At 35.4% G+C, this 12,980-nt stretch overlaps 1 protein-coding gene across 1 annotated transcript; it reads left to right on the top strand.

Annotated features, from left to right (window-relative positions):
* Positions 1-3,804: 3,804 nt before the first annotated feature.
* On the top strand, positions 3,805-8,243 carry LOC120625024. The gene is made up of 8 exons (XM_039891934.1): positions 3,805-3,835; positions 4,394-4,465; positions 5,196-5,570; positions 5,665-6,036; positions 6,996-7,166; positions 7,260-7,421; positions 7,787-8,014; positions 8,098-8,243. The coding sequence occupies exons 1-8, from the start codon at positions 3,805-3,807 to the stop codon at positions 8,241-8,243; spliced, it is 1,557 nt and encodes a 518-aa protein (XP_039747868.1).
* The last annotated feature ends 4,737 nt before the right edge of the window (positions 8,244-12,980 follow it).

Raw genomic sequence — 12,980 nt, 5'->3', positions numbered from 1 at the left:
TGACATTTTTCTCTTCTCTAATTTTACAACCAAATTTACTGTTTCTTTTTTGAAATTTATTGCCCTAAGTGTGATTGCTACAATTTTGAAATTTGGTGCCAATGCTTAACGAATTCCAACAATGTTGAAAAAAAATTGGTGTAATGTTATTAGTTTTACAAAATGAAATATGTTGCTGATGAATTGTGTAACGATTTCAAAATTTATTTGTCGATTTAATTGAAGAGAATTGCTCCTGTTTTGAACAAAATAATTTTTTTTTCAGTACTTGTTTATTGGCCTAAGTTTTTGTACGAATATAATAAAGACAATGGGCGTATAGCGTTACATTAAAGTCAAGATGGCGTCAACGAAATGTACGTAATACGAAGTTAAATAAGTTTGTTCCGATCTTAATTCTTGTATGTTGGTATGTGTCTTATAATATCTGTGACGTAATACGTCCCTTATCTTATTGAAGCTGATCGCTCACCATCACGTATTTGTGTACGATCGGTATAAAGACACGGGCACAAAGGCAACAACGAATCCCACTCAACTGACACCAGACGAGTCAAAAATGTAATAGCGTAATTTCAGAAACACATTGCTAACCGCCTTCAATGTATTGAGTCAAGTATTTTAATTTATTGTGACTACACGCGTGATGTTTCGAAGGGTGGGGTTGCGTGTTGCCAATGCGTTCCCGGCATAATCCTAGCCTCAATTTCAAACGGTAAACCTCGATATTGTGTGAGTGTACTTTTGGTATTTTTGTATGTAAACCTACAGATATCCCTAGCGGTAAGATTCAATATTTGGAGATATTTTATTACTTTGCATTTTTTTATTAAACTCTTGCTAAATTTTGGTGTGTTTGAATTTTGTCCGCAAAATCTTCCTTTATGCTATTTTTAAACATGAGATCTTCGGTTTGTTTCCCGGGTCAAGAAATATTTAGGTAGGTTTAGATTTAAAGTTTTTTTTGACTATGAAATTAATCCGTTAACCTGCATTGGAGCAGTGTGGTTGGTTTAAACTCATTAAACCTTATGTCCCAGTGAGCAAAGCCTTATGAGCAGCAGGGCATTGCATATTCTAAAGGTAATTGTTGCCAGATTTGACTGCCTTATACTGTGCTATTGTGTGAGAGTAGCAATCGGGCGAGTGTAATGTTGTTTATTTATTTTTATTATTTAAACTAATCAATGCTAACTTAGTGGTTAAGGAAAAATTGTTTCTCATATACTAACAATCTATGGATGGAAACGTCTGAATTAAATGATTATTATTATAGCAGTGGGGTGTTAGAGCTTTTTAATGTAGTAATAATGACTATTAATGAATACTAATGACTGCTATTACGAAAGTACATGAAGGTTGTCGTACTGTACATGGGCGGTTATGATTTTCTGAGAATGTGCGGCAATACATCATGCGGCAGTCTTAAAATGGCTTTGAGGAAGTCATGGAGAACTGTAAAGTCTCAGGCATGCAGGTTTCCAATGGTTCAATGTTTGTCTTCACTGTTAAAACAAGTGACATTTTATTGCTTAAAACGGTGGTCGCTCCGACAGAAAGGCTGAACCACTAGGCTATCACGGTTTTTTGTTTCTGTGATATTACTATGCTTTCTCAGTGTGAGACAATGAAAGAAACACCACGGTATGCTAAAACTAAAAGAACTCGTTTGTTATCTTAAAACTAATGCTATGAGAGTATCAAACTCACCTGTAGGACAAGTTCCGATCTCAGCAGGGCCAGCCTGTAGGAAACAAAAATTATATACACCAATTATATTCCCTGACAAGGGTTATAATTACCGTTTCCACGTTTTTTAGTATGTAGCAGAGGAACATGGAATAGGAGAAGTTTACCCCCGTCGATTATTACTTACACAGATATTATTTCCACTTGTGCGCCAATGCCCTGATAGTTTATAAAGCTGTGGGAGGAGATAGATTTTTATTCTTTCCCCGGGGATATAATTGTGTACAGGCTAGGTGTAGGACATATTACTTCATGAGAAGGGCTTAGGTCATAGTCCAACCAGTGCGGATTGTTGTGCTTCACATGCATTTGAGACCAATGGAGAAGTATCGGGCGCATGCCCGAGACATCTCCATATTCGAGGTTCCTTTATGATGTTTTCATTCACCGTTAAAGCCGTTTAAATGCTTTACACATAGAGAGGTGAGCCCAAGACGAACTTGGGGCTCAAATTCGGCTGACCGAAAGTAAACCCAAAGTCGACAACTAGGCAATCATTTTCGATTATTTTTATACTAGTTCATAATCATAATCATAAATTTCAATTAATGCACAGGGCTCAAAATAAAAGGGCAAGTACCTGAGACGTTTTTTACGAAAAAGTACCTGCAACTAGATGAAATTAAATAAAACTAAATATTTTTCTTGTAGAATGTGGGTATAATGTCGGTTGGTTTTGTTTGGCTAGAACCATAGATAATACCTTAAAATGGTTGGAACACAATTTTTACCGCCGTTCTAAACATCGATTTACCCACATTTTACAAAAAATATTCGCCTAGGTTTTCTTACGCTAAGCGGTTTTTCTACATCCCAAATTATTGTTAATTACGTTATTTCTTTCCATTAAAATGCAACGCAACAGTGCATGGGAGAGAAGGAAAGAATTTTTATTGCGTAGTATGTTTGAAGACGCACCACGTAAGTATTCTTTATTTATAACTAGTTGTGCCTGCGAATCAGACCTCGTTTTTAATCATCCGGGGGCACTGTTTGTTTTCACGGGAAAAAAGTATCCCATACTCATCGCCCGGATGCAAGATCTGATTTTAGAAGCCTAGGGGAACTGTTTAAGTTTGTTTTCCGGATTAAAAAGTATCCATAGTCCTCAAGTCTCCGTAAAAGAGAATGCACCTACACGTCAATGCACTCCAATTCTAGCAAAATTCACGTCTTTAAATAGGCCCTAACCTTCAAAACATAGTCTTGACATCTGCTCGTTGTTTGCATTTTCGAAAAACTTGGAAAAGTATAGATTTTACTGAGAAGTTAATAGTATGAATGATAATGAATGATAATGCGGCTTTGCCTGCAATGTTTTGTTCGCTGCACATCTGCTTACCTCTGTATAATACGGTGGGTAGGCTTGTAATTTGAGGGTTTTTTTTGTCTTGTAAAGTCTACGTCGCTGCAGTGTTTAAAAATAAGGGAAGATTCAGTATATGTAGGTATGTTGATCTATATTTTTTGTAGTGAGTATTACAGTTCGTGCTACATTTACGCATTTAGGATAGGACGAAAAAAAAAATTGGTTGTCTGTAAAGTCGGCTTACTGACGATAGTTGAACGTGACAACGTCTTAAGAAAATACTGATGGAATGGTTGCATTTTTCAAAAGAAAATTTTAATTTTATTTGTTTGATAGATAACATCTTTGCTATAAACAATTGACACCACATTCACTTTTCACTGCACTTCATCCTTGCCGAAAACATGTAAATGTATTATTGTACAGAAGCTGTCCACGCGGACGCATCGCTCACTCAAATAGGAGAGAGACAGATGTCGAACGCGGAGGCCGACTGGGCCTCTTTGTCGCTCGTTCCGCGCTCTCGCTTGCACTTCAAGCCTTGAATGGAACGCCTCAGAGCGAGGTAACGCCATCGAATTATAAGACGTTGTCACGTCAAAAAAATTACAATCTCAGGGATTTAGCGAATTATTGTTGCAATCAGCATCAATGGTCTTTTTACCGAAATCTAACATCAGTCACAGTTTTGAGAATTACCAACTAGAAAAGAACTACTTGGTTGCAAACGAGGCAGTATCTACATAATGCAAAACAGCAATACTATCATTGCGCATTGTAAGTCGATGTATGCATCGAATAACAGCAGCATCCTAGGCAGAAATGGAAGTTTTCTCATAAAACACTATCAGATGAGGCCCCGCCTTCGTAAGACTCTTTAAGAGTTTCGGTTTGCCAATATCTGCAATACATTGAATCCATACCAATATTATAAATGCGAAAGTGTGTTTGTTTGTCCATCAATGACGCAGCAAAAGAGCAACTGTTGATGCGAATTTTAGCATAGAGATAGTTTATGAGTCGTAAAGTGGCATGGGTTATTTTACTTTTATCCCGAAAAAAAAAGTTATTTACACGCGCTTGCTTGCTTTCTTGCTTGCTTGCTTGTTAGCTTGCAGGATAGAAAGTAGGTCACGTAGCTAATTAACTACTAATCACGTCTCCTGGCAAAGTTTTACAAATTACCACGCGAGCGAAATCGTAAGCGAAACATTATTATCTAATCAAAAACAAACCTCGGGTAAACTGCTGGTTCCTGAGGGATTTGTGAAATATTGAAATTAACGCAGACTAAGTCGCGGGCAACAGCTAGTAATTGAATAATTTTTGTTTAAGTATTATCGCCGATACAAGAAAATGACGAAGATGTTGAAGTATCTGAATCACACAGTCTTGTAGAAAATACAGGTAAGTAAGTTAGGATTTCTTTCTCAGCTTGTATAGTTGGTCAAATAAAATTTGAAGCGCATCAATCTGAAAAGGATTTATTTTATTTAAATCCTTTACTTACAACAACCTAATTGTTCAACGTGGGGAAACGTACCCCATTTACATTTTAGTATTTAGATTGAAAGTCTGCTTTCTTGAATTAACAAAACTAATTTTCATAGCCATTATTTCTACAACAAACAAACTCTTACAATAATTTAATATCAGAAAAAATCTGGTTCTCCCCTTGGTTCTTACATCCGTCGCATTCATGATTTCTATAATATTCTATAGTACTCGTGCTGTGGCTGTCACGTCACCTTTCCATTTTCGCATGGTCTTCTCTGCCTTTTTTTATGGTCTCTAGTCTGCTAAATTAAAATAAAAGTTTTGAGGTTATTACTCAACTATTATTACTACGACAATACACACATCGCCATCTAGTCCCAAAGTAAGCGTAGCTTGTGTTATGGGTACTAAGATAACTGATGAATAATTTTTATGAATAATATACATAAATACTTATAATATATAAATAAGCACCCAGACACTGAAAAACATTAATGTTCATCACACAAATATTGTCCAGTTGTGGGAATCGAACCCACGGCCTTGGACTCAGGAAGCAGGGTCGCTGCCCACTGCTCCAATCGGCCGTCAAATATATAATTTGTGTACATTATATAACTAAATATTTGATACATTTTAGATCCAAGTGCTACAACAAGCTCCGAAGTTCTATTTCCAGAAGCAGTGAGACGACGTCGAAGCTCTGGACTAAGTGATATTTTTCCTATAAAAAGAACCAGGTATTCAGACCCGCAAGAGTATACTGCTTCCCCTTCAGGCTTAGTGAAGCAACGAATTATCGGTGAAGGTTCAATTCAAAGTACCCCTAAAGATACTGATTCATCAAAATTTAGATCACAAGCTACTATTAGCAATGACGATGATTATTCTATGAGTGCGAGTGAAAATAATGATGATGATGTTGGTGATCATAATTATATGACAGAAAGCATTAATAATGGTTGCCATGAAGAAATGGAAAAGAACAAAGCAGACAGGCTTGCAAAACCGATAGGTAGGTGGTCCTTAACGTTGCGTTTTACGGCGCGGGCTCGCCACTTGCGTACCGCTCATTATGTTTTAATAATTATATTCCTTACTGTTTTTAGTACTATCCCCGATACTAGCTGGAGTTTCAGCATTTTTACCGATAAAAAGTCCGATTATTTCTCATCATACAGTCTGCAGCTCTTTACCAGAGTTGACAATAGTAGTAGAAAAAAAACGCTTAGACGATGATTTAGAAGAATTTTATGACTGCTTGGAAAAAACGATGAGGATACTCTACAAAAAGTATATTTTGCAAACGAACTATGAGACGAGTTCTGTAGATTCGGGCGTACAAAAATATGAGAATGAGTATTTTGATGGTGATTACCTTCGCTATGATGATGATGACAAGCGTGATAATGGGAATAAAGAATGCAGTAACGAAGATTATGTGGATAGAAACATATCTGAGGGTATCTCTAAAATGACTGGTGGGTTTATAAAATAATGATCATTTCCTATATATAAGTTTATGGTATTTGTTTATTTTGTAGATGCAAGCCAAAACGTCAATATTCACTGCACTTAGTAAAGAATACGTATTTGTGCAATTTCCTCAAGTAATGAGTCGCACAAGCTCGGAATCAAGTGTAGTTTTTCCGATAGAAACTACATATTTAGATTTTCAAGATGAGTAGTATACTCATATTCCAGAATCACCGATGCAACGCTTTTTCAGTGTAGGGACTTATTATAACAATAAATAAATAAATATACTACGGACAATACACACATCGCCACCTAGCCCCAAAGTAAGCGTAGCTTGTGTTATGGGTACTAAGATGACTGATGAATATTTTTATGAATTATATATACATAAATACTTAGAAAATACATATAAACACCCAGACACTGAAAAACACTTATGCTCATCACACAAACATTTTCCAGTTGTGGGAATCGGACCCACGGCCTTGGACTCAGAAAGCAGGGTCGCTGCCCACTGCGCCAGTCGGCCGTCTCACAATGCCAATAATGCCAATAATGATCAATGCCAATAATGATCATTTATGAAAGAGTACATTACAAGAAACAAGCAATGGTGATTATGATACTGATGATAATGATGGTGATGCTAAAAATGAGGAGGACAGTCACAATAGTTCACCAGAACCACGCGTGACCAAGCCATATCAAATAGACCTGCTAAAATTACAGCTGTGGTTTATAAGCCTAAAGTATTTCATACAAAATTCTTACCATCCATCAAGTACAAGGAGGACCCAACCGTAAAATTGGGTTCGATCGCAGTTAAACGCTAGTGAATTCTAGCTATTCAAAATTTATTTAGATATCGCACGAGGCAACCAGATTATTTTTGGTGTCCACGTTTTAGATTTACCTCAAGAGTTAAGAAGATAAAATTCACGTTCTATACTTTTTGTTATAGTATTATCACCGATGCAAGATAATGAAAAAGATAGAGAAGATGTTGCAATTCCTGTATCAGACAGGCTTCCAGGAACTAATAATGATGGCATTAATTATGCTTGTGATATTGATATTGGTTTGCATCAAGAAGTAGAATGGGCCAAATCAAGACAACTTACAAAATCTTCAGGTGGGATATTATCTGTGGTGCTATTAAGTTTTTGTACGATATGCCGGATATGAGATATCAATTTATTATTATTATGGTTTATTATTTTTTTAGATGCACAAGAAGCTGATAATGAGTGTGACGGCGGTGATTATTATGAAGACCTTGATTGTGACTATGATACGGTTCAACAGGATCATGAAGAATGCAATATTGAAAGTTCGCATGATCAAGAAGCAAAAATTCACAGATTAGACAGGTTTACAAAACCTAAAGGTGGGTTATATTTTTAATATAAAAGGCTACAAAACATGTGTGCTGACTAACATATAACTTATGCTAGCTAACTGGTACTCAACTAGCACGAGTGTGCGAATTATTAAGAAGGTGGTCTTCATTATTAAATGTATCAGATATATAAAATGAAATAAATAATAATAAAATATTTCACTTTTGATCGGCTCAGTTTAATAGCTGTATACTATTAAAGTCTTACAATATTCAGACCTTCTGAAAGTCATATCTGTTAATCGTATAGCTAACATTATATATTTTGGCTTACCTCAAGAAATCTTTACTAGAATATTTTGAACTTCTGTATTTTATGTAATCCATGAATACATTTCATTGTATTATTGTAGGTCTATCCACTATTCTAGAAGTCGAAGAAATTGAGTCTCTGCATGAGCAACGAAGTGAAGACTCACAAGGGGGTGGAATTTCTTTACATTCACCAAAAGTAGATTCAATCGGTTCCCACATATCTTTGAATTCTACTTTCGATGCTGGAGAGGTCAAAACAGATACTAATAATGGATCATCTGGTGAAGAAGTGGAACAAGTGTCAAACATACTTGTAAAAAAGTATGGTAGGTTTCATAATAGTAAATACATATTCTCAAAATTAACTATTTTCAAATAAAAATATAATATTATAAATATTTTATTTAAGATTTATCGGGTATGTTAGCTGCATCACCCAATTTTTCAGTTGACTCTCTAGTTGAAGATGAAGATGTAAGGGAAAAAAGTTTCGGATCTATTGAAGAAGAACAACCTGTATCCAATAGTCTTGTGGAAACTATAGGTGGGTTTTAAAATAATGAAACTTGTTGTCCAACTACCTATTTTATTTTAAACTAAATATAAAAAAAAATCACCATGTAATAAAAACCAGTAAAAGTATACAAGAATAATTATAAGAGATTTATATTTCTAATGGATATTTGTATATTATATTCCGTGTAATATAAATACTTAGGTCACTTGCTGTATTGTAGAACACCTGGTGGCCTGAGTAATTATATTGCCCCAGGAGTTATTTGTGACGTTAATATTATATATTAGAAAATTATGACATTATGTGTTTTTATTATTGTTCCGTTCATTTCGTTTCATTTATATTATGTTGCTAGATGATGGAGACGTTTCTCAAAGTTCTTCATGTGTTCGAAAACAAAATTCTCCACGTTTTCTACTTGAGGGAGAAGAAAATGACCATGATGAATCATGTGAAGAAGAAGTTGAATTGGAAGAAAGTCATATTCAAACTACTGGTAAGTTCCATAAAAATGATTAGGTTATCAAATACGAATCATGACTTTTTTTTTAAGTACAGACTATAGCTTAAATCTTGTTAGGTAGTGGCTCTACCCTCGTTAAGTACCTTAATAGTCTGGGGTTGTATATATCTTATATTTAAATATTTCTGCTTAGATTGAGATGAATGCCCTAGATGGCCTGGATCATCATATATACACTTATGAATTCCTTTTTATCGGATTTTAATTTAATCGAAAAGTTCATCGGTATTATAACCAGTTTTATAATACTTTAATGTGAAAAATTATTTACTTTGTAGATACGACTGAGGACGTCAACGGTCCATCAATGTCCGAAGTGCAATCTCCAGAAGCCATGAGACGTCGATGCTCTGAACTAAGTGTAATTTTTCCGGTAAAAAGAACATCACATTCAGATTTGCAGGATGATATTGCTCCCACTCAGGACTTGAAAATGCTACGCATTACCGGTGAGGGTCAACTCTTAACAGTCTTAAAGGTCGTTTTTATTCTAAAAGTGTCACCCAAGAAACTATTTGCAGTAATATTAATTGTGATAGTCATAATGATGAAGCAAAAGATAAAGTAAGCAATAATAACGTTGAAGAAGAATTAGAGCGAGCTGTATCGGATACACGGATACCGAATAATATTACAAAATTTTGATGTACAATACTTATCAAGTGTTAGAGGGAAGGTATTCTATAGCGAAGTCTGCTATAGGATTTAAAATCACTTTTTTTAAAAAAAGCGTGTGATTTATGAATCTGTATCTATATCCGTCTGCTGTATAATACATTTCTGTGAGTTTTACAACACAGCAGAACCTGACCAAACCTGGGTTTCGTAAATTATATTGTAGCAGTAGCTGTGAACTATTTATTATGATATCATTATAATATTAACTAGACATTAGTGAATCCTATATTCTTATAATTTCATAATCAGTATAGATTAATTTGTTCTTTTTAATTTACTTTTCAAGTTGCAGTATCAGATGATGGAAATGTTCCTCAAAGTTGTTCATCTGTTCAAGAAGAAGATTCTGGACGCTCTCGTATTGAGATTAGAGAAAATGAAGAAAATGATACTGATCAATCATGTGAAGGAGAAGTGGAACAATCTGAAAGTTTTGTAGAAACTACTGGTGAGTTTATGGAAAATGATTAATGTGTCAAATTAATTTAAGCGCTTAATGATCGAAGCCCAAGACAGCAATTTACTGAAATTGAACGTTTCAGCATAATTAAAACTAACCAGCTTGGTTAGGTTCTCTAACATCGCTGAGTACGGCAATAGTACCACTTCGTGCTATAAACCCTACGTTTAAATTTCTAATTCTTCGATCGTAAATGACCTTAATTACTGGCTAAAAATTTGATAAAACAGGGATCAGAGGTCTCTGGGTAGTCAATAATGAAAATACAAACATTACTATCGAATTAAATTTTTTTGATGTTATTATAAAATTTTGGACCGTTTTCTGATATTATATTTTAGAGTATACAAAATTAAGTCTAATTGTGACTTCTTTATATTCTAGATACAAACTCTGACTTGAAAACTCCTGAAATAGTAAGGCGCCGTCGCAGCACAATATTCAGTGACATTATTCCTATAAAGACCAAACATTCAGATCTATGGAATGATTCTGCTTCTACTCAAGAGTTAATAAATTTTCACATACAAAATGAACCCTGTGAAACAATGGAATATAATGAAATTATCTATTTCACTCCACATAAGGGTTCAAATGAAGGTCGGGAGGAAAATCCTCCTGGTTTTCCTTCATTTGAAGCACTAAGCGAAATTCATCGACTCTCAACTATTTCTCAAACAGAGCTTCCTACATTGTACCCAAGAGAAGATCAGTTAATTTCAAATCCCATGAGCCCTTTTCCTGAATTGTTCATAGAAGTGGAAAAGAAAATCAATCAAGATGAAACAGCCGCATTTTATGTCCGGTTAGAAAAAACAATGAAAAAGCTCTATAGAAAATATATTTTAGAAATTGATGACGACTCCATTTTCCTGGATTCAGGAGTACAAAAATACGAGCATCAAGTATTGTCTGAAATAGAAGCAGGTGACAGTGTCAACGGATCTGCGTAAAATATCTGTATAGCAAATTGTACTGGATCGCCAAGTGGTGGTAATATATCTGTGTCCACCTACGTGCTTAACGGCATTCAAGTTTCGGCAGTGTTGCTATCAACTAATTACAAGAAGTGCGTTTGGGCAAGTCGTAGACGTGGTGTTGTAGCCTTTGATCAAGATATATTTCAGAAGTGGCCTTAGTGAACGTCCATCAATTTATTGCTCTTTATTTTCTACGGTCTTCTGCAGCTGAACTAGTAGTGTGAGTCGTTATTTCAGCGTATTAGGACCGTAGTGTCCTATCAATTCTTCGTGCTCAATGCCTCGCCTCAAATTGTCGGTTCTCTGCTTCTACAGGTGACACTGGCCCCAGCAATATGCTTAAAATACTTTTTCTTATACCAGTGAATTATATAGGAATTTATATTTTTTTAGTACAGCTTTAGTTCTACAAACATGAATTAACTATTATACAAAAAAATCTACCGTTTTTTTTGTTGTTTTCTTTTGTCAAATAGAATCAATAATTGCTCTATATTCTTATTTTCATATGACTGCCCCAGAAGGCAGTTTAATTATTATTTTTGTTTGTAAATTTACATATCGGATTAAAATTCAACGATCATTTGAAAAAACTTGCTTATTTTAATTTAATTATTTTATTAATCAAAACTGTACTGTTTGTCTAAACATAAACATGTCCAAGTAAAGTTTCTTGGTTCGATTTGCGGGTGGGGCTAAGAATTTGTACTAAAGTTTCCTATAAAAGTGGATGATCTAATTTCCGATCTTCTAATATGGGAGACTTATTAGTATCCCAGAATTGGAACAATATTAGGCGGTTGAAATAGTGTAGTTTGTGTGAGTGAGTGTGTGAAGTGTCGAATGACTAGTTTTCAAGTAATTTTATAATTAATGTGGATTTCCTATTCCCACACTAATTACCGAGTGTAGCGTAGGCGGGACTGGCCTACACACTCCAATTTATTTTTCCCTTGGTGGAATGGATTTCAATGCTAATAAAACACTTCAAAGCTAATCGCTAGATTACCGAATGACCTTGGCTAGTAATTACCAATGGTCCCGATCCCGAAGCAAATTAAATGTTTTAAACGAGTCCAGCACGCAAACTTGTTTGTTTGTTTAATAATGTCAATAAAGAGTATAGTATAGGTACATAAAGGTCTTCACTCACTTATTGGCTAAACACCGTTTTAATAAACCCCATTCACAGAAAAACCGTCGCAGTGATTCATATTTCAAAACTGCGGTGCACACACATGCAATCGGTCGCTGCGATCGATCGCTTTGTCTCGTTTGCATCGGGACGTGGCATCACAGAAAGCTCGTGCAAGTCGAATGTCGCTTGCATCAAAAACTTGTGCAAGTAGCTAGCAACAGTATCATATAAAGCAATATTTTAACGAACGATATATATCGTTATAGCAAGAAACTCTTGCATCATTACTCGAGTGTACTCTGGGTCGAGTCTACTTGTCCACTCTTTGACGACTAAGCATTGACTGTCACTCTTTTTTTATAGTTATAACTGTCGGCCCAAGCAAGTAGGCCTCCTGATGGTAACTGGAAAACTATGTCCTTTAAACAGAGCAAAACTACGCAGAGCATGTAAGGAACATTTACAACAAAGTGTCCATTGCAAAAAAACATGGCGGTGGTTAGTCTTCGAGTGAGCTCTGCTACAAAAAGCATTACTAGGTTCTCCTACCACATAAACGCACGGTCAATTATAATCCTGGTGGCGACGAATTTCTAACGCATAATCAACAAGTAGAACATAATAGGAAAAGTTATAAAATAAATCTGTAGCTTTCTCTATTTAATAAGGTTGATTACAAAAAGTCGATTACCTCAAAATTTTCGGAGATTTTTCGTGTTTTTTTATTTTCAGCAATTTATTGGGTAACGAAAACATCGTGATGACACCCGCATGTCTATCAAACCATTTTTCTAGCGTGGTCGACTACGGCCTAAACCTTTCTCATTCGGAGAGGAGACTAGTACCCTGGGGCCTGTAGAGGCCGGTAATGGCTTGATAATAATGATGACATAAGGGTTACACGCGAGCTAAACGGCGGGAACAGCTAGTTAGAGATAATATAATAATCTTCGGTGAGTCTGTGTCATGAACTTGGCTTTACTGCGAGTAATTCTG

The sequence above is a fragment of the Pararge aegeria genome, chromosome 7 (genome assembly GCF_905163445.1).
Source record: "Pararge aegeria chromosome 7, ilParAegt1.1, whole genome shotgun sequence".
Classification (NCBI taxonomy): domain Eukaryota; kingdom Metazoa; phylum Arthropoda; class Insecta; order Lepidoptera; family Nymphalidae; genus Pararge; species Pararge aegeria.
Note: the sequence above shows the minus strand (reverse complement) of the source record. Positions and strands in the feature narration are given on the sequence as shown.

Bases quoted from the DNA above. Each gene is read 5' to 3' on its own strand.
- LOC120625024 (XM_039891934.1), top strand. From the start codon at position 3,805: ATGCAAAACAGCAATACTATCATTGCGCATT. The intron at 4,466-5,195 runs GTAAGTAAGTTA...GATACATTTTAG, and splicing joins CAGTCTTGTAGAAAATACAG to ATCCAAGTGCTACAACAAGC. The intron at 6,037-6,995 runs GTGGGTTTATAA...TTTTTGTTATAG, and splicing joins GGGTATCTCTAAAATGACTG to TATTATCACCGATGCAAGAT.